The sequence below is a fragment of the Salmo trutta genome, chromosome 2 (genome assembly GCF_901001165.1).
Source record: "Salmo trutta chromosome 2, fSalTru1.1, whole genome shotgun sequence".
NCBI lineage: Eukaryota > Metazoa > Chordata > Actinopteri > Salmoniformes > Salmonidae > Salmo > Salmo trutta.
The window spans coordinates 58,313,055-58,340,170 of record NC_042958.1 but is presented as its reverse complement, the minus strand read 5'-3'; the positions used below and the strand labels follow the sequence as shown (position 1 = coordinate 58,340,170).

Here is a 27,116-nt window from a genome sequence, read left to right as displayed (position 1 = left end):
GGAGGATCGGGCATCAAAGGGGATGTTTTCGCACGCTGGTTCTGGAGTAGAAGAACGACAGCAAGCGTCCCCTCTTGCGTTACCCTCCTCCGTTTACCCATGACACTTTCACTTATCAGTCTTCCCCAATATTTTGAACACGTGCAGTATGCTGGGCACAGTTTCTTCTGCAAGGCAATTAATGGAATAGAAATATGAGAAGGAAATCAAAGGCGAAACGAGTCCTTGACTACGAAAGTGAAGGAGATGAAGACGGGGCTCAAAAAGTCGATGTAAGCTTTGTAAGAGTAGCCTATTGCCATAAAATGTCTTGATCTTAAAATATTAACAACTGCTGTGAGTTTGAATAAACGTGTTTTAACTTAATCATGCCATAACTGTCTAACAGCATGGGGTGCAGAAAAGAAGAAAACAGATGTATCTTGATAAAGAGAAAGTCGACGAAAATTCTTCATCCTCAGCCGGCTTCCAGAAGTGGATAAGGGTTTGTTACTTATACAGTTACATACTGTATATCTTGAAACATGTCTATTCTATAATAAATGCACCACCAAGTATGGCATATGTTGTTGTTAGCTGTGATTTGACCAATGGACACTAGGCTTGGGGTGCAAGCAGGGAGAACAACGGGGTAAAACATGGTACTAAATGAACTGCTTCTCCATTGAACAAAAGGCGGCTCTTTTTTGGATTGTGTGTAGTGTGCATTTATATGTTTTGTTACTTTATGTCACAACTTCAAAGCAGTCATTTTTTATGTTGTCCTGTTATAAAGGGTATCTCATGAAATAGGCTTTCAAAGTTATGTCTTATTGCAGAGAAAGTTCGTAATGTTAATGAAATAGTTTAAACTTTGGATGATAACTGTGGCTCTGTTGGTAGAGCATGGTGTTTGCAACGCCAGGGTTGTGGGTTCGATTCCCACGGGGGCCAGTACAAAAAGAAAAAAAAATGCATGAAATGTATGCATTCACTACTGTAAGTCGTTTTGGATAAGAGTGTCTGCTAAATGACTAAAATGTAAATATATAAGAACTTTGAAATCCTATTTTTTACAGGCTTTTGAGCTGGGCAGTCCTAATTTGTATCACCTGAGGGACAGCAATTCCAATACAGAGGTAAGCCTCTGACATGTTTTATTTTCACACAACCCACTCCTTCTGCACAGGTGTGGACAATTTGTGATGTGATGTTATCTTGAACATTCCTTCCAATACCCAACATCCAATTCGGATTTTGTATTGTCATGGCAGGAGTCAGAGTTTCTGCAGTCATACTCAAAGATGAAACTCATTGCTATGGTGATTTGCATGCAAAGAGAGATGGAAAGCCTGAAAGACCAAATTCAGTGCCTTACAGGTGAGGAGATTAAAATGAATGAATGAAATCCTCTTGAAACTTTACACATTTTATCCAGAGTGAAGTTAAATGTTTAGGACATTTTGTGTGAATGACTTGACAGCTTGTGGAGAGCTGTCCAGAAACCTTAAAGCCCTGATAGAAAAGACCCAGAGGTGGTCGAATGAGGACAGCAAGACGTCTGTCCAAGCATCACGTCCTAGCCTAACTGTAGGACTTGTCAGTGGAGATGCCATGACCCCAGATTTACTGGCCTGCCCAACTGGGATGAATGGGCAGTGGGAGAAACGGGGGGCCTTACCCCAGAAACTACACAGGCACCATAGGGATGGACTCTTCACTGAGGTACAGATAAACCACTACACTGATTTTTGGGTCATGTTCAATAGGAACGAAATGGGATAAAACATTTAAATACATGGATGAGGTACTACCTGGGCTGGACCTACCAGAAATAACGCTTATTTTTATCTTCCCGTTGGAATATTTGGTGTAAAAAAACAAACTTGACCTACACCCACACCCTGCCTCTTTTGAACTGGTTGCCAGTCTCCAAGTCTTATATATACACATCTTATTTTGTCCTCAGTTCATCACCCCAGAGCTGTTGGAACGGTGCAACACTGGCACTACAGCTCAGAAACTGACCAATGACCTGTTGCGAGGGCTGTATGAGAGGGACTGCCTAGCCTCCCACTCCATCTCAGGGCTGGTGTACAACAAGAGGTCTCAGACCAAACCTGCTCTCCCTACTGAGGATGTCCAGGCCATACTGAGTAAGCAGCCTTTCCCTCAACATACCTTATTGGGAGACATAATAAAGACAGCACAGAACACTGAGGTTCAGTGCAAAATGCATTATTAGGCTAATGTTTATTTGATTATTGTTTGAAAAAGATAGTTGGAATGTCTTAAATATCTACAATCGTTATAGCCTTTGGTTTTGACTTGCATAATAACTGTATTGTCACTGTTTCCTAACTGTTCCTGACCTAGTTTTCTAACCACCTCTATGAATTGACGTACATGAGAGAAAAAACATGTGTTATGCACAACTGTAATCATTTCTGTTTAAAGGGAGTTCCGCATGTACATTTCATGTGACTATTTCCACAGGGACAGTTCAGTATTTTTTTCCTGGAAAGACAGATGCGGAAATTAAAGGGTACATCCGGCAGAAACTGCAGAACGAGGCGAAGAGGCTGAGGAAGAAGCCTCCAATGTTGGGTAATATGGAGTCCAGCTTTGACCTGCCCTGCCCCAGAACAAGTATTGTTAACATGGATTTTGTCGAGGATCAAAGGTGAAATATCTGATTATGGATAATTGACAAATGCATGGAGGTAATATTTAACTTTTTTTTTTACTTCAATGAACCATGTTTGACTGCTGACGTTTGTGAGAGGTTGAGATTTGAATAGGTGATCATGCTGAACGCAAGTTTATCCTCAGTTCAGTCAAACATGAATTCAAACTTTGCATTCACCCTGGTCTCTGGTTGCTGTTGATCTAGATAAAGCATAATACTGTAGCATATGTGAACTTTATGTCCCGATTATAAATAAATGCCAATTGTTTTGGAATTTTGTATTTTTAAGATAGTCATTTGCAAAAGATTGGACCTTGCAAAATCAATGCTGAACGAGTGTTAGCACATTCTCAATGCCTTTGAAAATGAACTGTATGATGAGCCCCGTGATGAGTTAATGTTGTTTTTTTTGCAATGACAACCTGATAAATGACTGGATTGAACAAAATAGGTATCTGGCAATTTGCAGTTTTTCCATTATCCTGCATCATCAATAAAAGACATAAGAAAATATATTTAGTATATTTTAAAGAGGGTATGTATGTGCACAGACAATGCCAGCAGAGAGAGCTGGTGAGATGAGAGGCGATCAATGACCAAGGAAGAGTGACAACTGCAGGGGACACTTGGCCAGTTGCCTTGGCAACCCTAGTCTTTTGGGCTACAGAGGCCCAACATCTGTCCGACTCCACTGCTAGAATTATCAGTATGCTTATAATACATTCAAATCAAATCAGATGTTATTTGTCACATGCTAAGTAAACAACAGGTGTAGACTAATAGTGAAATGCTTATGGGCCCTTCCCAACAATGCAGAGAGAAAGAAAAGATAAATAATATAAAAGTCATAACACAAAATAATGAAGGTAATGATACACATGATAACTTTGCTATATACACGGGGTACCAGTAAATCAAATCTAATTTTATTAGTCACATGCACCGAATACAACAGGTGTCAGGGACGTGTAACTGGTGGCATGGAAGTCAAACGCAGGAGAGCAGAACTTGGTAAATAGCCGGAGCCGTTTAATGTGCATAACTACCGGCATACAAAAATAACAAAAAACATGGGAAACAAAACCCGTATCGCACCAGTCACATAAAGCACACGTACTTACGATAAACAATTCCCGACAAGGACATGGGGGAAACAGAGGGAACATATACATGTAATTATGGAATTGAAACCAGGTAAGTGTGAGACCTAGACAAAACAAATGGAACATGAAAAATGGATCGGCGATGGCTAGGAGACCGGTGACGGCGACCGCCGAACACGGAGAGGAACCGACTTCAGCAGAAGTCGTGACAGTATCCCCCCTTGACGCGCGGCTCCAGCAGCGCGCCGACACTGGCCTCGAGGACGAGGCGCAGGGCGATCCGGATGGAGACGGTGGAAATGCCGCAGCAGAGAAGGGTCCAACACGTCCTCCTCCGGAACCCAGCATCTCTCCTCCGGACCGTACCCCTCCCAGTCCACGAGGTACCCCACCCTGCCCGTGCAGGTCTCTGAAAATCTCGTCGACAAAGAATTGGAAGACTGATGGAGCATTCATCAACCCATACGGCATGACGAGGTACTCATAATGCCCTGAGGTGGTACTAAACACCGTCTTCCACTTGTCTACCTCCCGGATACGCACCAGGTGGTATGCGCTCCTGAGATCCAGTTTTGTGAAGAAGCAAGCCCCGTGCATTGACTCAATCGCCGTGGCGATAAGAGGTAGCGGGTAACTGTACCTCATCGTGATTTGATTGAGACCTCGATAATCAATGCACGGGCGCAGACCTCCATCCTTCTTCTTCACAAAAAAGAAACTCGAGGAGGCGGGTGAAGTGGATGACCGAATGTACACCCGACGCAGGGATTCGGAGACATATGTCTCCATATCCGCCGTCTCCACTTGCGACAGGGGATACACGTGACTCCTGGGGAGTGCAGCATCTACCAGGAGATTTATCGCACAATCCCCCCGTCGATGGGGTGGTAATTGAGTCGCAGACCTCCATCCTTCTTCTTCACAAAAAAGAGCCAAATCGGCATATTCTGGAGGAATGCGCATGGTGGAGACCTGGTCTGGACTTTCCACCATGGTAGCACCAACAGAAACCCCTACACACCTCCCTGAGCACTCTCGCGACCACCCTGTGAGAGCCCTCTGTTGCCATGAAATAGAGGGGTTATGATGAGCCAACCAGGGAAAGCCCAGTACCACAGGAAACGCAGGAGAGTCAATGAGAAAGAGACTGATTCTCTCCCCGTGACTCCCCTACGTCACCATGGCCAGGGAGATAGTGGCTTCCCTGATTAGCCCGGACCCCAATGGTCGACTATCCAGAGCGTGAACTGGGAAAGGTCTAGCCACAGGCATAATGGGGATCATAAGACTACGAGCATGCGCTCTGTCAATAAAATTCCCAGCTGCGCCTGAATCGACTAGCGCCTTATGCTGGGAATGCGGGGAAAAATCAGGAAAACAAACAGGTACAAACAGTTGGACAACAGAGGACTCTGGATGAGAGTGGTGCAGACTCACCTGGGGTGACGCCAGAGTGCCCTGCCTGCTGCCTCGACTCCCAGAGGGACCAACCCGGCACCGACCGGCAATGTGTCCTCTGCGGCCACAGATGGTGCACGAACTGAAAACCCCTCCGGTCTTCCTACGCACCGCCCCTCCCAGCTCCATAGGTTCAGGAGAGGGGGTGCGAGGGGATGGAACCACCGAACCCCGATTTGAACGTCCGCAGGTAGCCAGCATGTTGTCCAGCCGGATGGAAAGGTCCACCAGCTGATCCAACGTGAGGGTGGTGTCTCTGCAGGCCAACTCCCGACGGACGTCCTCGCGCAGACTGCAACGGTAGTGGTCGATCAGGGCCCTGTCGTTCCATCCCACGCCGGCAGCCAGGGTCCTAAACTCTAGGGCAAACTCCTGGGCGCTCCTCGTCTCCTGCCTCAGCTGGAAGAGGTGAAGTCCTCCAACGCCGCTTCTCCTTCTCCCCACACAGCGTTGGCCCACTCCAGAGCTCTCCCTGTGAGGCACGAGATGAGGGCGGACACCCTCTCCCTTCCCGAGGGAGCTGGGTAAACGGTGCCTAGGTATTGGTCCAGCTGTAACAGGAAACCCTGGCACCATGCCGCCGTCCCATCATACTCCCGGGAAGGGCGAGACGCATCCCACTTGGACCAGTTGCAGAAGGAGTGAGTAGTGGAGGTTCGGGTTGCGTTGTTGAACGCGCTGGTGGACCTACCTGTCTCTCCCAACGGTCCAGGGTCTGGATAACTTGATCCATGATGGCGCCGAGCTGGTGGATTATGTACATGTAGGTGGAGTTATTAAAGTGACTATGCATAGATGATAACAACAGAGAGTAGCAGCGCTGTGAAGGGGGGGGGCAATGCAAATAGTCTGAGTAGCAATTTGATTAGGTGTTTTTATGGCTTGGGGTAAAAGCTGTTTAGAAGCTTCTAGGACCTAGACTTGGCGCTCTGGTACCGCTTGCCATGCGGTAGCAGAGAGAACATTCTATGACTAGGGTGGCTGGACTCTTTGACAATTTTTAGGGCCTTCCTCTGACACCGCCTGGTATAGAGGTCCTGGATGCCAGGAAGCTTGGCCCCAGTGAGGTACTGGGCCGTTCGCACTACCCTCTGTAGTACCTTGCGGTCGGAGGCCGAGCAGATGCCATACCAGGCAGTGATGCAACCAGTCAGGATGCTCTCGAAGGTGCAGCTGTAGAACCTTTTGAGGATCTGAGGACCCATGCCAAATCTTTTCAGTCTTCTGAGGGGAAATAGGTTTTGTCGTGCCCTCTTCACGGTTTGATGGCACCGGACATTGTTTATGAAAATGTATAACACTCCAAAATATACCGTAACCCTAAAGATCTTTATTTATTAAATGCATTTAAGTTATTATGGCACCGGAGATGGCACCGGAGAAGAAGGCAAACGTTTTACTTGCCCCCAACCGATTGTGTTTTTTTGTTCGTTTATTTGCGTTGTTTGTAACTTATATTTTTTTCTTATTTTGTACATAATGTTGCCGCTACCGTCTCTTATGACCAAAAATAAATTCTGGACATCAGGACTGCGATTAATCAACATGGACTGGCAAAATCCTTTTTTTCCTTTAACGAGTCTGACGAGGCCGACGCAAACGATATACTGCTTTCTCGGGAACAGGCCCAGATCCCCGTGATGTGCGTGAAGAGGATGGGGAGAAAAAGGGGCCGGAGGGCGGGCTGCCTTCTGAGAATTTGTAGGCGATCGAATAAACCCCCACTTCCTTCCATTCTGCTAGAAAACATGCAGTCTTTGGACAATAAAATAGATGACATACGCGGAAGATTAAACTACCAACAGGACATTCAAAACTGTAATATCTTATGCTTTACGGAGATGTGGCTGAACAACGACACTATCAACATACTGTTAGCTGGTTATACGCTGCACCGGCAGGATAGAACAGCGGCTTCTGGTAAGACAAGGGGCGGTGGACTATGTATTTTTGTAAATAGCAGCTGGTGCACGATATCTAAGGAAGTCTCGAGCTATTGCTTGCCTGAGGTAGAGTATCTCATAATAAACTGTAGACCACACTACCTACCTAGAGTTTTCATCTGTATTTTTCGTAGCTGTTTTACATACCACCACCGTCAGAGGCTGGCACTAAGACAGCATTGAATGAGCTGTATTCTGCCACAAGCGAACAAGAAAACACTCACCCAGAGGCGGCACTCTTAGTAGCCGGGGACTTTAATGCAGGGAAACTTAAATCCGTTTAACCAAATTTCTATCAGCATGTTAAATGTGCAACCAGAGGGGAAAAAAACTCTGGACCACCTTTACTCCACACACAGAGACACATACAAAGCTCTCCCTCTGAAATATGTTCCGGGTTTCCTCCGATGGCATTGAGGAGTACACCACATCAGTCATTGGCTTCCTCAATAAGTGCATCGATGATGCCGTCCCCACAGTGACTGTATGTACATACCCCAATCAGAAGCCATGGATTACAGGCAACATCCGCACTGAGTCAAAGGCTAGAGCTTCCGCTTTCAAGGAGTGGGACTCTAACCCGGAAGCTTATAAGAAATCCTGCTATGCCCTCAGACGAACCATCAAACAAGCAAAGCGTCAATACAGGACTAAGATCGAATTGTGCTACACCGGCTCTGACGCTCATCGGATGTGGCAGGGCCCGCAAACCATTACAGACTACAAAGGGAAGCACAGCCGAGAGCTGCCCAATGACACGAGCCTACCAGACGAGCTAAACAACTTCTATGCTCGCTTCGAGGCAAATAACACTGAAACATGCATGAGAGCACCAGCTGTTCTGGAAGACTGTGTGATCGTGCTCTCCGCAGCCAATGTGAGTAAGACCTTTAAACCGGTCAAGATTGGCAAGGCCAAACGGATTACCAGGATGTGTTCTGCGGGCATGCGCTGATCAACTGGCAAGTGTCTTCAATTACATTTTCAACCTCTCCCTGTCCGAGTCTGCAATAGCAACATGTTTTAAGCAGACCACCATAGTGCCTGTGCCCAAGAACACTAAGGTAACTACCGACCCGTAGCACTCACTTCTGTAGCCATGAAGTGGCGGCAGCGTAGCCTAGTGGTTGAACTAGTAACTGAAAGGTGGCAAGATCGAATCCCCGAGCTGACAAGGTACAAATCTGTCGTTCTTCCCCTGAACAAGGCAGTTAACTCACTGTTCTTAGGCCGTCATTGAAAATAAGAATGTGTTAACTGACTTGCCTAGTTAAAGAAAGGTAAAATACAATAAAAAAAAAGAAGTGCTTCAAAAGGCTGGTTGTGGCTCACATCAACACCATTATCCCAGAAACCCTAGACCCACTCCAATTTGCATACCGCCCCAACAGATCCACAGATGATGCAATCTCTATTGCACTCCACACTGCCCTTTCCCACCTGGACAAAAGGAACACCTATGTGAGAATGCTATTCATTGACTGCAGCTCAGCGTTCAAAACCATAGTGCCCTCATCAATAAGCTAAGGACCCTGCGACTAAACACCTCCCTCTGCAACTGGATCCTGGACTTCCTGACGGGCCGCCCCCAAGTGGTAAGGGTAGATAACACATCCGCCATGCTGATCCTCAACACAGGGGCCCCTCAGGGGTGTGTGCTCAGTCCCCTCCTGTACTCCTTGTTCACTCATGACTGCACGGCCAGGCACGACTCCAACACCATCATTAAGTTTGCAGATAACACAACAGTGGTAGGCCTGACCACCGACGACGAGACAGCCTATAGGGAGGAGGTAAGAGACCTGGCCGTGTGGTGCCAGGACAACAACCTCTCCCTCATCGTGATCAAGACAAAGGAGATGATTGTTGACTACAGGAAAAAGAGGACCGAGCACGCCCCCATTCTCATCGATGGGGCTGCAGTGGAGCAGGTTGAGAGCTTCAAGTTCCTTGGTGTCCACATCACCAACAAACTAACATGGTCCAAGCACACCAAGACAGTACCGAGTCGGTGTGCAGGGGTATGAGGAAACTGAGGTATGTACATATAACTAGGAATAAAGTAACTAGGCAACAGGATAGATAATAAACAGTAGCAGCAGCGTATGTGAGGAGTCAAAAAAGCTTGTGGAAAAAGGGCCAATGCAGATAGCCAAATAGCTACACGGCCTAACTATGCTGAACAAAAAAAGAAGGGAGGGAGCTCGACCCCAGTGATGTAATGGGCAGCACACACTACCCTCTGTAGTGCCTTGCGGTCTGATACCAAGCAGTTGCCTTACCAAGTGGTGATGGAGTCAGTCAATATGTTCTCAATGTAGATGCCAAATCTTGCCAAATCTTTTCAGCCTCCAGAGGGGGAAGAGGCGTTGTCATGCCCTCTTCACGACTGTGTTGGTGTGTGTGGATCATGATAGATCTTTAGTGAACTTGAAGCTATCGTCCCGCTCCACTACAGCCCCGTCGTTTCGAATGGGGGCGTGCTCAACGCTCCGCTTCCTGTAGTACACGATCAGCTCCTTTGTCTTTCTGACATTGAGGTTGTTGTCCTGGCACCACACTGCCAGGTCTTTGACCTCCTCCCTATAGGCTGTTTTATTGTTGTCGGTGACCAGGCCTACCGCCGTCGTGTCGTAAGCAAACTTAATGGTGTTGGAGTTGTGCGTGGCCACGTGGAGGATATGTTATTTCCTACCGTCATCACCTGGGGTCGGGCCCGTCAGGAAGTCCAGCATCCAGTTGCAGCGGGAGGTGTTCAGTCCCAGGGTCCTTAACATTGTTGTGGAGGCTGATTAAAATTGATTTCTATAAAATAATCAAACTTGACTAGCTAACTAATGAGAAACTTCTAACATATTTCCATGAAATTGAGATATTGTTCTAATGTGGGATTGGTTTGATAAATGTTCAATTCTCGTCTCCATTGGATTTTTCTAGGGAACTGTACACACTGCTTATCACCACCATCATCATCTAGGGTATTTGCATGATAATAACATGCATCGATATTGGGATACAGTGCAGATCATTTCAACAATACTGACTCAGCCTCAGCATTATCCATAAGTGGTGTGCTTTGTGTGATTTCAAAAGAAACCCCTCTAAGGCAGCTTCACAGAATAATGTGTTATTAGTCCCATGTAAACCATCTACCCTCCTCTCCCTCCCTTTTATCCATCTGTTGAGATTCAATGATACTGGCCATTAGCCTCTCAATCTTGCGATCGTCATGAGTTTTGGGAGTGTGATTATGCAGCTAGCTGCCCAGGGGTGAAAAGGAGAACACAACATGTTAGAATCTTAGGCTGCGGTAACAAAGAGCTCAAGGAGAAAGTTGAGGTTTAGATCAAGAATTGTGTAACGTTAGGGAGAGTTGGCATTGTGCGTCTCATTCAAGTGCAGAATGTGTATACTCACTCCTGACTGTGTTCTTATTTCTGTTTCACATCTACTATCTATCTTGCCTAGCAACATTAGGAGCTGTTTAAAAACAGGTACAACAATGCCCGTATATTATTTGAAGAGTTGTTTACAGCAGATAATGAAAAAAGTATTCATAACAACACACCTTTACATCAAATCAAACATTTATTTTTTCTAGGGCGCTACGACGATGATACAAATCTGGGTGAACTACAACAGCTACACATTGACTCCCATTAGGTTGACAGGCCGGTTGTTGTAGCGTTTTGAAATGTCCGCTTCAATCTGTAAAACACAACACAAGTCACAGGTCAGGTGAGTCCCACACTTGCCCGTCGTCATTGTAATCTACCAGACAGAGACATACGAGAGAGAGACAGATGGACAGTACCAGTTTGTGGAGTTGGTGGGTACGCTGAGCCAGCAGGTCGATGCGGGGCTCCAGGGTGGCCTGCTCTTCCAGAGCTTCCTGTCTCTTCTCGGCCAGTGTGGCCCGCTTCAGCACGAGGATGTCTGCCTGCTTCAGCTTCTGCCTCAGGACCTCCGAGACACGCTCCACGTACCTGGGACACACACGCCGTCTCAGCATGGGGAGTTCCCCTGAATACCCTTTACAAGGAACCAGCTAATGGCAATACTGGTTGTTGTAGAGGTCTGAGAAGATGATAGAGATGACTACTGATGAAGCTGACAGTTGTAGTGTTGTGACGAAGACTCACCGTGGCGAGGCCTGGATCATGAAGAGGTGCTGCATCCGTAGGTTGGTCAGCCGGTCCAGCAGGTGGCGCACCTCAGCCAGCATCTCCTGGATGCGCTGGCAGGTCTGCCCCTGGATGATGGAGGGGGCCAGCTGGAACTGACACATGGCCACCACATTGCCCTCCTCTCCCATCTCACTCAGCCGCTGGGTCAGGAATACCTCCAACTGCCCAACACACAACCACACTGGCTCCGTCTGCGCTCTCATCTCCAGTCAGTAAACAATGGTGCGCTAAGACCAACTCGCCATGTACATTGCAATCTTACGACGGAAAAAGGTAATACTACGCACTTCAATACCACGCATTTCAAAGCATAATCTGATAAATGCACAATTACAGTGAGACTGGCTTGTCAAAATCTTTCCATAGAGTTGTCATACAACACCAGAGGGTTGTGCATTAGAGCCGGCTGGTTACCTACCTCCATCAACTCGTCGATGTACTGGCTGCGGGTCTGTGGGGTCTCCAATATAGACAGAGCATCCTCCCCCCTGGCCACACCCTCAGGACCTGGTCACACGACCATAGTTTACGGTCACATTTCACATTCTTAATGTGCTGCTACCATGCGGAAGATACATTGCGCAGTAGAATTTATGCAACTTTTTTTTGGTCTACAGCTACAGGTATAAAAAGGTAAGAATACTCACAGTCCGTGCCCATATCTAAGATCTCAATTTCTATAGGGGTTTCACTCGCTCCCCAATCAATGACACCTCCATCTGTGTCCTATGGGGGAAAAAAACACATTAAGAGATAAAAGGCATCTTATTGATGCCTTATGTGCCTCAAGCCACAAAGAGGATTAGAAAGTAAGTAAGAAAATAGAAAGTAAGATTCACGGCAAACACAAATGTTCATACAGAAATGTATGAAGAACAAAATGTATGTTCTCTTAACTCTTACGTCAGAGCCAGGCTCCAGGCTGATGCCCCAGTCCACTCCTCCATCCTCCACCGTGATCACATCCTGTGTCCCTTCTGCCCCTGTCCCACACCCCAGGTCACCCCAGTCAATCTGAATGGACATAGAGATACAGACACACACCGTCAGCATGACATCTTACTATAACGATGAATTGTGTGTGAATTTAAAGTTAAGAGGATATTTTCAAATGCCCTAAAAGTATTTCACACTAGTTTCAAGATGCAGCCCGGACACTGTCATCATTAGACCAACTTAGAATGATAGAGAGTGTGTAAGATCAACAAACCGTTTCCTCCGTGACCGTATCAGGGGGCGCCTCCTCCATTATAGGCCTCTCGATGACCGCTGGTGCTTTTCCAGTTCGCCACTCATAGAACGTGGGGTTACCTCTCTTCTGGGCAAAAGTCAGCATGGGCAGCACTGGCTCATCCCTGTGGCAGGACGACACACTCTTACTCAACAACTGATGCCATTCAAAAAGACGTACCCAGCAAGGTCCTGTGTTTTCCACAGAACCTGGAAGGGATTTCACACTCACCAGTCACAGAGAAAGTTTGTGAAGGCTGTGTAAAGTTCGATTTGCTCCTCTAGCTTGGCTGTGTCCCTCCCCACTTCCCCAAGAGTCGTTGGTAGATCCTTCACCAGAGCCTGCAGCTCCCGAGCCACATTTTCCCCCTGGGAGAGAAATAAATTGTGTCAGCCAGGCACAGGGAAAGTGTACCATTTTAAATACAGAATATCGCACTGTACCCTTGCCTTGAGCTATGGATCAGTGTACCTATGCATCAGCGTAACACTGTGCATATGCTGTACCTCTGTTTTCACCACATGCATACCACAGTGTTTCACTCTGTGTGTCCTCACCATGATGCCGTACTGCTTGCAGCCTGCGTAGAAGCGCTCCCTCAGGTCCGCGGCAGAGCTCTGGCACTCAGTCTCTCTCCGGCTCAACTCCTGCTGAAGCTGCTGGGCCTTGGCTACCTGCTTCCTCAGGGCCGGACCCTCATAGCTCACAGTGCGGCTCAACAAGCTGGCCACCTCCGCTGCGTCACACAACAGGGAAGAGTCAATACTCAGTCACACTCAAGTCTCACCAGTTTATATTGAAATCTTAGTTCCTACATCCTCCATCAGTGTTCCTCCATCCCGGTCTTGAGCATGGACCCACAGGGTACTGAGGCTTTCATGCCAACCCAGTGTTACGAAAAAACTCAATTCCACTAAACTACAAATCATTCAACCCTTGATTAGCTGCACACCCTGTGGATCCCCACGACCAGGATAGAGGGCCACTATTTCATCTCACACTTACCCAAGTTAACATAGTCTGCCTCATAGAGGGCCACTATTTCATCTCACACTTACCCAAGTTAACATAGTCTGCCTCATAGAGGGCCACTATTTCATCTCACACTTACCCAAGTTAACATAGTCTGCCTCATAGTGGGCCACTATTTCATCTCACACTTACCCAAGTTAACATAGTCTGCCTCATAGTGGGCCACTATTTAATCTCATACTTACCCAAGTAAACATTGTCTGCCTCATAGAGGGACACTATTTCTTGCCAGTCCTGCAGCAACAAAACAGAGAAGACTGGTTTGTAGATGGCTACTTGGGGGATAAACGATGACAAAAACAACTGTCAGACATTGTATGTCACTTCACCTTCATCCTCTGAGAGGAGTATCTGCCAAAGATGTTTTTGGAAGAGGCCTCAGTCCCCCTCAGGATGTCCACTATCCTCAAGCAGTGGAAGTAGTGGATGTCTGCAATAACAAAGGACAGCACTATTATATTTTGGTATGTCAATGGCAAGTACCAGACATCTGCGTTTATGTGAATAGTCGCTGTGGAGCAGTCAGGAGAGTGAGGGACTTACAGGACCCTGAGAGAAGCTCCTTGATCTCCTCGTTCTCTGGCATGTCCTGCATCGCAGCGTTGATCTTCTCCCGGATGCTCATTACAGCACTCTGCCATTTCAGACTGCAGTGTCGTCGGTCCACCAGCCAGTCTACAGGGGATAGCTGGTTAATGTACCACTACAGAAATCAAAAGACTCGTAGAAAAATGTCCATTCATTACTATATCCAATCTTACCTAAAAGCTTACTAGTCTGTATGTCAATAGGAAGATTTTGAAGATTCTGTTGAGAAGATGAGGTTAAATGTTAGCCTAATAACGTTACTTGAACAGCTCCATTTAAGAAAGGAGAATTGTAGCTCCTAAATGATCACGTGAACAGTGGCAGCATAGGAAAGGTCAAAGTGAAAGTCTAGATATAAACAACCGCATATGGATGGAAATGAGTGCTTTTGACAATCTGTGAGCATTGACAAGCTAGATAGCTTGTTATCAATACATTGATGGATATATTGTAGCGGGTTCGTGTAAATTACTGACACTACCGTGCACGAATTAATCTGCGAGAACAAGATAATGGAGAGCAATTCATCTAAATATTTACTGGTCGACAGTTCAGCAGAAGTAACTAGAGACCATGCAGGCCAATCTGAACAGTCTTCAAACCAGCTATTCAAACCATTGTTCTGAAGAAAAACAACATATATGCATACATGTACCTCCATCGCCTCTTCAACTGTTCATGAAATTGTTGGATTTTTATTATTCTTGGCACATTGCAGTTATATTTCTGCGACTTCTTCAAGTTAACCTGCTATTCCACTATTTACACCCAAAACGACACGTTACCAGACGAAGGACCAATAGAAAAACGTGATGGTAGGAAAGCGAACTCTCATAAACCAATCGAATTGTACCATACAAAGGACTGATTCTAATAGGTAAATATTTTAGTTCCGGATTGGGTGACGTCTACCAACAGAGGGCGTTGTACCCTCAGGTTTAATTTCTGTCTTGAGCAGATATTAATCAGGGCTCAGTCATGGGCTCAGCGCAGGACTTTGGAATGAAACAATGAATGTATTATTTAATAGCCTACCAGCAAAGTTGAATGAACATTTATTTTTGTTGAGGTCTTTTCAACTGTCAGTAAGAGTGTCCCTAATTGAGTCTTTGAATGAAGAGATGGAGATAAAATAGTCCAGTTTGAGTGTTTTTTGCAGCTCATTCCAGTCGCTAGCTGCAGCAAACTGAAAAGAGGAGCGACCCAGGGATGGAAACTGGAAAAACATTGTTGCAAACATAAGGATATCAATGATCCAATCATATCTGTCGTTCTGCCCCTGAACAAGGCAGTTAAACCTACTGTTCCTAGGCCGTCATTGAATATAAGAATTTGTTCTTAACTGACTTGCCTAGTTAAATAAAGGTAAAATAAAATGTAACAAAATAAACATTAGTGAAGGCAAATTATTACCACGTCACTCGTCAGAGTGTTTTGTTTCAGCATATTATTCCAATGATATGGCCATGAGAAAACATGGCTTTGGCCAATTAAAATGAGTTGTTTCCACTCCATTCCACTTGGAAACAGATCCAGTTTTGCGGTAGGAGAGGGGTTGTAATAGTGCATTAATTTACCAACTGGAAAGCTGCACACCTCTCAAGTTCACTGTAAGACCCCACTGGGCACAGACGTCAATTCGACATCTATTCCACGTTGTTTCAACGTAATTACATTGAAATGACGTGGAAACAACATTGATTCAACCAGTGTGTGCCCGGTGGGATAGTAACTTAACAGTACTCTTGAAAGGGGTTGAGCATTCTGACAACAAGTCCCCTTCAAATCACATGGTTGTTACATTTACTTGTTGTATTTGGCTGTGTGTGTGTGTGTGTGTGTGTGTGTGTGTGTGTGTGTGTGTGTGTGTGTGTGTGTGTGTGTGTGTGTGTGTGTCAGAGGAGGCTGGTTGGAGGAGCTATAGGAGGACGGGCCCACTGTAATGGCTGTAGTGGAATAAATGGAACGGTATCAAGCACATCAAACAAATGGAAACCACATGTTTGACTCCGTTCCATCGATTCCATTCCAGCCATTACAATGAGCCCGTCCTCCTGTAGCTGCTCCCACCAGCCTCCACTGGTGTGTGTGTGTGTGTTTGTGTGTGTGTGCAAGAGAGAAAGAGCGAGAGCAAGAGAGAGAGAGAGAGAGAGAGAGAGAGAGAGAGAGAGAGAGACTGCACCTGTGGCAGAACACCTGAGTGTCAACATAAGGAGGACTGAGAAACTGAGTGAACGTGAAAAGAGAACAGGAAGAGAAAGAGAGAATAATAAAGTATAAGAAATTAATGCAGAACCTCTAACTAGGAGAGCACTAAGATATGGTTGGACATTTTCAGATCTGAAATCCACTCCCTCTCCAGGACAGAGACCAATTCTCCATCAACAAGGTAAGCATTACATTCATGCACACTGTACATCCATCAAGGGACCATTATTTCTAGTAGGAATGTTTATAATTGGAATGTCAATGTGCTACTTGTTATGTTTATTTTTTTAAATGATGTGTTTTAGCCTTTATGTATTTTACGGTTTCTTATTGTGTGCATTTCACTATATGTAATACATTTCAAAATATCCTGATACAGTACATTTGCTTACATTTTACAGTTCCGTGGCATCAAGTTGATAGTGTCTAATTAAACTCCCCAAAAAACAAAAAATGTTGGGAAACAAAAATGCCAAATCAACTGGGTACAAGCCGTGTGCCAGCCCCTCTGACATAGAAAAAAGAATGATTTAAACTGTCCAGATAGGTCACAACTGATCAACATGAAATATTGAGAGACATGAGGACCACAGCTATGTGAGAAATCAGTGTGGCCTCAGAGCATCCTTCCCCAACCTCTATGTTACAGGTCAACAGTGAACCTTAGTTTGGTTACCAGTACTTTTAGCTAACATTCCACTCCTTGCCACTCCTGTCATTTGCCAAAGACATAGGCCAGTATCTTTGACAAATGATAGGAGTGACAAGGAGTGGAATGCAATAGCTGAACAGATATGGCAACCAGGCTAAGGAAATCTGGCAGCCAAAGTGAAACCCAAGACCGTTGCAACATTCCAGCTCTGTGTTCGGGGAAGCTCAGACATACAGTACAGTAGATGTCCTTGGACCCACCTTTCAGAAGCTCAAACAACGTATCATTGAAAGGCTTTGTACTCAATTAGTGATTTCTCAGTGTTCAGCGTGAACATGGTGTTCCTTCACTGTGATCTTTGAAGCTTTGCAGAACACAGAGTAACTTATTAAACAGGACCTACTGAGAACCCCACATGAGTCATATGAGTTCTCTTTGTAAAGGTAAAATCAAAGACAACAGAGAGACGGTGGAATAATGGTCAAAGTTATCAATCTAACCTGGTTGAACTATTTCAGGTAACACTTTGCCATTAGCCATTAGCTAGAATCCTTAGTTGCTACATCCATTTTTGGACTTATATTCTTCAATAATCAATGGGTATATATCATTAACTTATAACTTATAAATGCCTCGTGAGCTTAGTTCAACTGTCATACTCCATCAGAACACAAAATATGTTTTTTTTTAATCTAAGATTTGTAAACCTCATAAATGTAAACAAACACTGAATAGCTTGAAAACATGGTTAAATCTATCATTTTGATATGGTCTGTTCTTGCATCCAAAGCTCTGTCCATGAATTTGAGAGTGGTTACATTCTCCAGGCCCATCCCTCATTTTTTTATCAAAACAGAGGCGGGTAACCACTTTTTTCAACTGCAGATTCTAGCTTTAAGGTACCATTTCTGAAACATTTATATATATTGAAAATAAAGGGTTAATAATCAGTTCATTGACTATTTACAAACCCTATAAATCATTATGCCATAGTTAGTCAGGAAGTTGGCAGGGAACAGGAGTCCAACACTGAGCCAGGAGGGTAACTGCACCTTTTTAGAAACACTACAAAGCCATAAAAGCTCATCTTGGGGAGCAACCGTATCTGCTTCTTGGGTATCTGTGACTCTGTAAACAACCAGGTCCCAAATAAATGCAATTAGAAAATGCAAATGAACTCAAAGAGTAAAACTAGCTCGGAACAAGGATTGCATCCAAGAAATGACACAATTACTTTGAACATAACAGTGATAAAGTGAAGTTACTATGCGCCGACCCAGATTGTAATTTCTTGCTTACAGTACATAGGCATATGCCTAGCACCAAACTCTGCCAATGCCAAGTGCTTCAGATAAGAAAGCGATGTAATTCACATGTACATTTGCATGGGTGTGATATCAAACCCACAGCAAGCTGTACTGTCAAGACTGCTGGGGGTAAACTTCATGCCATGGGGTTGGGCAAACTAAGGGCAATGAAAATGAATCTGTTACTTGTTGCATTTAAATGATAAATTGTGGACTACAGCCATATGAGAACAGATATGGGCGTTTTAAGCAAATAAACACGTTCTATAGAGGGAGTTCCCACAGAACCAACCCAACTTATAAATATATTGCTTTATTTTTCGACTATGATAGACTGTAACAAGCACGTTTCTGTGGCAGTCACTTGCTTGGTTGCCCGGAAACTTGGCATTGTCTCATTCTTGCCATCTCCATTGTATGTTGCACCAAACAACTCAAAGAAATGTGAATATAACCTGCTTTAATGCTATTAATGATAGATAACATGATACATCTATTAACCCCATAACTTATCACACTGTGGTATACCCAAAATAGCTCACATTCTAAAAAGTATCTGTGGTATGCCTGTATTCTTACAACACCATGCTAAAATGATCATCTGGAACGGATGTTGGCTAAAAGGTTGCCAAGTGACTGAGCTGGGGCACACCTCATACTGACAGTGGAGAACAAAGCATCGCAATACCTGGGCTTAATATGTGTGCTCTTGTAATTGCTACTTGTTTGCATTTATGCGTCCATTGGTTTGCGTCACGCAAATCCAAAATGGAAAAGGATGCAGTTTGCAGGGGCGCAACTTTGGTTTTAGAAGTGGGGGGGGGGGGGCATAATTATATATATTTTATATATATTTTTTTTTATCAAGTCGGATAAACACTCCAAACAGCTTATCTGACCACTCGGAGGCGTCCGCATGATCCTAAAGCATACAGTTGCCTTGTTCTGTATCACATTTCAATGATAAAACTGGGGGGGGACAAAAATGCAGTGAAAGTTGCACCCCTGGCAGTTTGTATTGTGTTGGTGTAGTATCTAGAGTGGATTCAGGAAACAAGTTGCTTTCTCATCAGCCGAAAGGTTTTTTCTGAGTTCATATCAGATCACATGGAAGAGACATGAGATCCTCTCAATGTGTCAGTTAATTTATTAGCTGAGAGCATGTATCAGATGTCAGATGAGTCATCTCCTCGATTAGTCTTTCTTATCACTGTGATGAGATAGAGACTGCTAACAAGGGCTCCTGAGTGGCACAGCGGTCTAAGGCACTGCATCTCAGTGCTAGGGTCACTACAGACCCCAGTTTGATTACAGGCTGTATCACAACCGGCCGTGATTGGGAGTCCCATAGGGCGGCACACAATTGGCCAAGCTTCGTTAGGGTTTGGCCGGGGTAGGCCGTCATTGTAAATAAGAATTTGTTCTTCACTGACTTGCCAGGTTAAATAAAAAAAAAATAAAACAAGGGAGTTAACAATTTACAGCATGAATCCTCTGGTAAATACACACTCATAAGATAAGTACACAGAATATAGACACACAGAAAGTAAACCAGCCAACCTGGAAAATGTGCTTGAAAGCATTTTCCTTCACATAGGGGAGAAAGGAGAAAGATCAGGACTGAAATTGTTTGTATTTTGGTTATCAGTAAAACAATTCTGAGCAGGCTCAACTTGCCCGACTGCCATGAATTCCATACATTTTCTGTCTTTCACGTAAACATCTTAAACAATGGGTATTTAGATACGTTTTAAGCTAATGGAATTCTTGGTTGTTTTCACTTTTCTTTTTGTAAGCCCCATGGGCCACCTCAGAGCAGGCTCAGTTCACTTGTCCCAGCCAATAGTGAAACCCTCAATGTCAATCCCTGCTTAATTTTTTTCTTTATGTTCAGTCAATATGGCCAAAATCTATCATTACCTCAAAAATGTCAACTTAGACTGCATTTACACTTGACCCGTAGTTCCAATGTTTCCTCTATTGTTCCCACAAGCAAGAGGGGAGGCCAATGACATCACATCAGACCATCGCCTTGAAGTTTTCAGTTGTCTTAAAAACCCTATTTTGCTCCCAAAAAAGGGTTTTCCCATTAAGTGTGTGACTGTGTGTACATTACTGTATGTATACTAGTGTTTCTCAACAGGAAAAGTTCACAAGTGTTACAGCTGGAGTGTGTCTTTAACTCTCAAGATAAATGTTGATCATTGTCAGCTAATGAATGCTATTGTATTAAAGTTTTTTTTCACTTTTTTGGCCCTGAAATGTAAGAAATGAGTCAATTTAGTCAGGCAATCAACTACAAGAAACATGTCAGCATTGTCACAAGAACCCCCCTGCGTGTGTCTCTTGAACTTCAACTTGAAACCTCTTACTGTGTAACTCTCACAAAGACCCACATTACTGATTGACATAACCGTGGGCCCTTTTCCTCCCTAGGTCAATCCCCCTTCCAGTCTCTGTTTGTGCCATGGCTGACCCTAGCTGGTGGAAGCTGACCTTCTCACCTAAGAATTCTGAGGGAAAGGTTCTGTACGAGATCCCCCAAGAGTATGGTAATAACGCTGGGAATAAGGAGCATCACAACAGCCCTCAGCTCCCCACAGACCCAATGGACAACCAATTCAGTGCCAGACTGGAGAAGATAGTGGATAAGTCGGCCACTAAAGGTCGCCATGTTAAGGTGTCCCACTCTGGTCGCTTCAAGGAGAAGAAGAAGATCCGTGCCACACTGGCTGAGAACCCTATGCTGTTCTCTGAACACAGTCTCAGTGATGAGAACCACAGGGCAGAGAAATAGCACATAACCAGATGCATGCTTTTTAGGCTCTTTTTTTAGTCATGCAACACATCCATTCTCTTATTGGTACAAAACATATATACACTCCCAAGGTGGGCTCCACACCTAAGTACACAGATAATACTGTAACCAGTTGAATTATCATGCACATCCACATAAACAACACTGTTCAAGGTTCATTGATGCAAACATATTAGAATGGGTGGTATTTTTCACCAGCTCATTCCTGAGCTCACTACACTTGGACAACACTGAAAATTTCCAAGAATATGGCAATATGTTGCCTGTGTCTGAACAAGGACTCATGACCAGTAACCTGGAGTGAATATTTCACTGTAGTATAAGAGGAGAAAATTATGGAAAATATGTTTAACTGCAAAGGTTTGTCTGTTATAAATGTTAGTTACACATATTTTGTATATTTAATGACCTGTAACGATATGAAGAAGTCTAGTTTACGACATGGTGATGTAATAATGTGTAAACTGGGCCCTTCATCAGGGATTTATCGTCCAGTTTGTCACTTCATCGGAGTCCGGTTGGTGGCGAGGCTTGGGTAAATGGAGTCAGACAGGAGATGTGAGGGATACATGGAATTGAAGTGATCACAGAAAAGGGCATGTCTATCCATAAAAACAAGTCAGAGTATAATGTGATCCAGTGATTATTTATATACAGTTCTGTTTCATCTAACACGCTAAAAAGTTCTGCATAAAATAAAGTTCATTGAAAAACATCAAAATGTCAGTCAAGGTATATGGCAATATACTTACTGGTAGGTAAAATGTTGCTTTTTTTTTCATACAACACCGACATCTTTTGGCCAGAAAAAGCACAGAGTACTCACTTACATATGAAAACATTTTCAGATCCATTCAGTCGATCACAATTCAGATGTGCCATTTAAACTGTCGCGAATACAGAGGTCTTCATACACCAAGAAAATCAAGTGAACAACCAAGCTCATTCTCAGACATGACTGACTTTATTCACCGAATTACCTTACTGAACTTGCGTCAAATCTTCTAATCTTAATTTACCTATATTAAAAAAGGCACTTTGAGCCACAGACATGACAATCAATCCATAACAAATTCAACACAGGGACTACAGCCTAATAAGCTATCTGTATTACATAACAGAGAAACTGCAGTGGATTTGGGCCTTTAGAAGACATATTAGCTGCTAGACAGAACATGTCATCCAATACAGTGGAACTCATGTACAAATGTTAAAAAACAGACAGACAGTACTGGAGATTGCGCATTTTACAAATAGTTTCCAGGGGTTGTTGAGCTCGCGGAAATGCATTTTCATTGGATAACCGGTTAACTGTCAATAATTCTCTAACATTGACTACTGTTCTAGACAGACTTTGCACGTCAAGCGCCAGGGAATGTAAAGTGTGCCATACAGCATATTGAGGCTCGTAAAACCTTGCGTCACAGGTTACGTGCTAGACTGTATAGTCGCATCACGTTGATCATTTCCTATTGTTGCCCTGGAGACAACAGGCAATCAGGCTTCCAAACCATCCAGAAAAATCGCTCCTTGATTTGGTACTAAACAAGAACGATTGGAGAAAACAAGCCAGAATTTGCTTTTTGTAAAGACACACATATAGCACATATATTCAACATCAATAGGTCTTCCATTCAACATGAGAGGCTCCTACTGCATTGAGATGATGGTGGTCATTTGGTTGACGATGATGACATCATGAGTGAGCTGTACGCTAGGCCCAATCTCCAGCCTTCCCTTTAGTCCATTTCCCCTAATGTAACCGACCTCAAGGGGATAGCCTCTGGTAGACCCAGCCCGCATCAGCATTATGTTCATACTCTTCTAGAACACCCTCTCCATGTTTCAGCCGCGTGAAGACGATGCGGTCATGTAGCCTGTTGGTCTGACCCTGCCAGAACTCTATCAAGTAAGGCTTGACGATATAGCCTCCCCTGTTGGAAGATAGAGGGACAATGTGCAAAACCAAGAACAGGTTTACGTGATGGATCATCTCTCGTGGATAGCATCTGACCAAATTTCTCCGATTTTAATTCTGGGTTAACTGAGATTACATGATAGACAATTTACTGCACAGGTTTGGTGATTTAATATACTAACCAGTAGTCGGGCATGGGGACATCTGTGTCCTTGTACTTTTCCTCCAGCTCTGCATTTTTCTGTCTCAGGTACTGCAGAGTGAAATAAAACCGGCAGATTTCACATATTTTCATTAATTCCCTCATTTTGGCAATAAGTCCAATGGTGGATCTCTATAATACAGTGGTGTAGCATTGGTGGTCCTCACATTTCTGTCAGGGACTGCAGTGCTTTGTCTGCTCACAACGGCCCCGATCTGGCTACTCTTGGGCCGGGAGTGGAAGTAGTCACAGGAGCTCTGGTAGGGGATTCTCTCCACGTTGCCTTCGATACGGACCTGCACACACACATTCTCAAGTGAGTGCCAACTAATTGTATAGCAAATTCAGTGTCATCCTGCATTAGTTAAAGGGAAATTCCACAACTTTTCAACCTCATATTTGTTATCTCCAGCACCAGCCGAGTGTCTACATGAGAAAAAGGCACATTTCTATGATCTGTGGTTAAAAAGACAAGAAATATAAAAAAATAATGCTTCTCTGTGACATTACCGGGTAGGATTAACCTGCAATGAGTTTCTAGCCAAAGGGAGTGTATTTTCTCTCTCTCCACGTCACTACACATCTCATAGTGTTTGAAAATCATTGTTTTAAAAAATGTTTTACCTTTTGATGATGTCATCAGGTAAAACTTTTTACATTTTTAATTTTTATTACCAAACATAGAAATGCACCCGTCTTCACATATGTAGACACTGGTATTGTGCTGGAGATAATGAAATGAGGTTGAAAAGTCATGGAATTGCCCTTTAATTCATTCAAAAACCAAATCACAACATATTCATCATACCAAATCAAAGATATTTGAAGATATTGAAACAATGGGTTAACAAGTACGCTACATTTTAAGAGGTCAAATGAAGCACATACCTGCCTGTTGATGGGCTCCCAGTAAAAGCACAGACATGCATAAGGGTTGCTCTCCTACAGGAAGGGATATGAAAATATCAGATGGAAAATCGGAAAACAGAAGTAGTACGACATAATCTAGTGGTGCAGGTGCAAAGGACGTCACGCTGCTTACTTAGCAAGTATCACTTCCTCCTGAATCGGCTCACACCGAGGCTCGAACCCAGGACCTCTGCCTTGCTAGCATGCATGACCTCAATAAGCGTCAGACCAGTCGGCGTCACGTGAAAAGCTAGCTAATCACTGGCGCAAGTGGGGACACTTCAGGCTGAGGAGTAAGTTTCGCACATCCCCATGTGCTACACATGCACTTGAGAGGAAAGGGAGGAAGATGCCTGCCTAGTGACAGTAGTAGGTACTAACCAGCTCTCCACCTTTCCGGCTCTCGTAGTTGGTAAAGAACCGGAAGCCTTCTTCACTGTAGCCTTTTAACAAGACCATACGAGCAGATGGACGTCCATCTCTTTATGAAGAAAGACAGATTGATAGAAAATGTGTTACAATTTAGCTTAAGCAGCAAGCATTGTGCTTGAGGGACTACTTATGGGGGTATTCACCTGGTGGATGTGGCGATGCACATTGCATTGGGCTCTCCAATTTCAGGACACTTTGTGGCTTGATCAAACCAATCTCCAAACTGCTTGATGGGGTCCAGAGAAACAAGATGATTCTCTTCAAAGCACTAAAACAAGTTAAGATAGAGGCTTTTAAATCAAAATGCACATTACATTGAAGTCATAAGCATTTAAGGAATTCAATGTTGGCCCATGTTTATTATGACATCTTCAATGAAGTTCTGATCACTCCAATTGCTGGGGTGTAGGCTACGCAGTGAGGTGAAACGTCAAAACGTAGTAGATGATAAATATGTTATGACTAGAGGTGCCATAAATCTCTGTTCTATATGACTACACTATCCATCTGTTCTACAACACGTTCTGTAATGTTGCAAACGCCTGATTGGGCCCATGATATATAATAGGGGCCCTTATGTTCCCTTTGCCAGTAAAGCTAGACGTAATCGAAGTCAGCTTTGTGAGCAGATTTAATATATGACTAAAGTACATTGAATTTACATTTTATACTTGATGCAATGCAATGAAAATGCTGGGGTCGTCAACGTAATTTACACTCCAAAACAGGTCATTAATACACAATTAAAACAATGCAAGCACACTGGCTAGACATTGTTGTGCCTCTGGAATATGCAAGTATTTGCACCTGCCATTGACATCTTTATAGCCATTCACCCAAATTAGAAAGGTGAGGTAGCTTGTGTCATAGCAAAGAAGCTAAGGACTCAAACACGTCAATTCTCACCTCTTCGTCTCCTTTGTATTTTTTTCGCATGTCACTGAGATCCATGGCTGTAGAATCACTGGTCGTTTTCGTGCAAAATGACATAAAATAAGGCTCGACAGCAAGCTGTCAAAGAAACCTGGGGATGACAGTATTTACCTACTTCACTGATATTCTTCAACGTATTGCAACCGAGTATTTCTCTCGTGCTTTACAACACGCAAAGCCTGCCGTTGACGTAATCACGCTCGCTGTCTTACGTAAAATATTACGCAAACATTCGCTCAAAGACGTTTTAATATATTGTCAAGATAGTCGGGTGACCGCTCTAACAATGGAAATACATGTCCTCAAATATGTCAGGTGGGAGAAGGCTAGATCAGGTGGGACCATTCTAGCCAATGAGAGAGCAGATACGCGTGTGAACAACAGGGCTGCGTTCAATTGAATGGAAATGGCGCTGTACTGAACGTCCAGTTGAAAAACGGGGAGAGGTTGGGTTGTTGTTTTGGAACGCTGTCATCATGGCCACTCCCCTTTAATTACGTCATCATTGCTTCAAACCACACCCACCAACAGGAGCAAACCATACAGAATGACAGAGGCCTCTAATGGCCAAAATAACGTTTTAGCATGCGCAGCGCCATTGAAGACTTCCACCATTTTAAAGTAGTCATCTGGGGTTGTAGCCACAACGGCCCTGCACAAACTGTCACAGACGCTATAATGGCACATAATATGTCTAAATGGAGCAAACGTACCTCAAAGTATGTTCAAAAACGTTTTGAGGAAATGTGTCGTTCAGTACAAACCATTCCGCAAAGTAGCAAACATTCAAGCGAACTGAATGCACCCCAAGCACAACTCCGATATAAAGTAGTTTTTTTCAAAGTAGACGACATGCTACGTGCGTCCACTTATACCACTGCATTCTTAACATAGCCATTACGAAACGTCTATTCGATCAAATAAGCTTTATGTAGCAAATCAATATTTTGTTGACCAAATTCGACACGCTCATTGAAAAATGCCTTACTTCGTGGTTTTATTTTCGTGGCGGAGTCAATCCTGTTGCTTCGCCACTTACCTCCACAAATGAAAATCAATCGGAATATTTTACAATGTCTTAGCATTTATCCGTACTTTCACAGATAGTACAATTACGACTTCAAAGGCATACATGTTCACCTTAATGTAAGATGATTTAAACAACTGCCGCATTCAAAACAACTGGGATCGGAAATCTCCGACTTCAGTCCGTTAATGACAACTGGGAACCTGGGGGAAAAAAACGATATCCGAATGGGAAAAATGTACCCAGAATTCCAAGTCTGAAACTTGGGCATCTGTCTCTAGAGCTCCGACATGAAGATCACTGACTTCATGTGTTTTACGAGTTCACTGTTGTCTTGTGGTTCTTTTACTTGTTTTGATCGCGGCATTGAAAGTGTCAAACTACCGACACTACTTTCCGCGTTTAAACAACTGGGAACTCGGAAATCTCCAACTTCAGTGCGTTCAAATCAACTGGGACGAGGTCTGACTGGGAACTCAACTTGAACGGTCAAGCAACTC

The 27,116-nt window shown here is 44.0% G+C and overlaps 4 protein-coding genes across 5 annotated transcripts; 2 read left to right on the top strand and 2 right to left on the bottom strand.

Moving 5' to 3' along the window:
- Nucleotides 1-5: 5 nt before the first annotated feature.
- On the top strand, nucleotides 6-3,120 carry si:ch211-194k22.8 (uncharacterized). Its single transcript, XM_029707678.1, has 7 exons — nucleotides 6-272; nucleotides 389-484; nucleotides 1,059-1,118; nucleotides 1,254-1,359; nucleotides 1,463-1,704; nucleotides 1,949-2,135; nucleotides 2,476-3,120. The coding sequence occupies exons 1-7, from the start codon at nucleotides 195-197 to the stop codon at nucleotides 2,664-2,666; spliced, it is 960 nt and encodes a 319-aa protein (XP_029563538.1). The 5' UTR covers nucleotides 6-194; the 3' UTR covers nucleotides 2,667-3,120.
- A 7,621-nt stretch (nucleotides 3,121-10,741) lies between these two features.
- Nucleotides 10,742-15,022, bottom strand: cdk5rap3 (CDK5 regulatory subunit associated protein 3). 2 transcript variants are annotated; one of them, XM_029707657.1, is made up of 14 exons: nucleotides 14,866-15,022; nucleotides 14,384-14,429; nucleotides 14,166-14,297; nucleotides 13,952-14,052; nucleotides 13,808-13,856; nucleotides 13,148-13,326; nucleotides 12,822-12,958; nucleotides 12,570-12,714; nucleotides 12,257-12,373; nucleotides 12,007-12,085; nucleotides 11,778-11,866; nucleotides 11,315-11,520; nucleotides 10,987-11,158; nucleotides 10,742-10,880 (listed from the first exon to the last, which is right to left on the bottom strand). In XM_029707657.1, the coding sequence occupies exons 1-14, from the start codon at nucleotides 14,869-14,871 to the stop codon at nucleotides 10,815-10,817; spliced, it is 1,524 nt and encodes a 507-aa protein (XP_029563517.1). In that variant the 5' UTR covers nucleotides 14,872-15,022; the 3' UTR covers nucleotides 10,742-10,814. The 2 variants fall into 2 exon arrangements, with proteins under 2 accessions (XP_029563517.1, XP_029563525.1); XM_029707665.1 differs by having other exon boundaries at nucleotides 12,263-12,373.
- A 1,348-nt stretch (nucleotides 15,023-16,370) lies between these two features.
- On the top strand, nucleotides 16,371-21,910 carry LOC115158549 (proline-rich protein 15-like protein B). The gene is made up of 2 exons (XM_029707644.1): nucleotides 16,371-16,599; nucleotides 20,814-21,910. Exon 2 carries the CDS (start codon nucleotides 20,845-20,847, stop codon nucleotides 21,172-21,174), a length of 330 nt encoding a protein of 109 aa, XP_029563504.1. The 5' UTR covers nucleotides 16,371-16,599; nucleotides 20,814-20,844; the 3' UTR covers nucleotides 21,175-21,910.
- Nucleotides 21,826-26,442, bottom strand: pnpo (pyridoxamine 5'-phosphate oxidase). The gene is made up of 7 exons (XM_029707630.1): nucleotides 25,563-26,442; nucleotides 24,800-24,924; nucleotides 24,606-24,705; nucleotides 24,204-24,257; nucleotides 23,483-23,611; nucleotides 23,296-23,366; nucleotides 21,826-23,129 (listed from the first exon to the last, which is right to left on the bottom strand). Exons 1-7 carry the CDS (start codon nucleotides 25,644-25,646, stop codon nucleotides 22,964-22,966), a joined length of 729 nt encoding a protein of 242 aa, XP_029563490.1. The 5' UTR covers nucleotides 25,647-26,442; the 3' UTR covers nucleotides 21,826-22,963.
- Nucleotides 26,443-27,116: the final 674 nt, after the last annotated feature.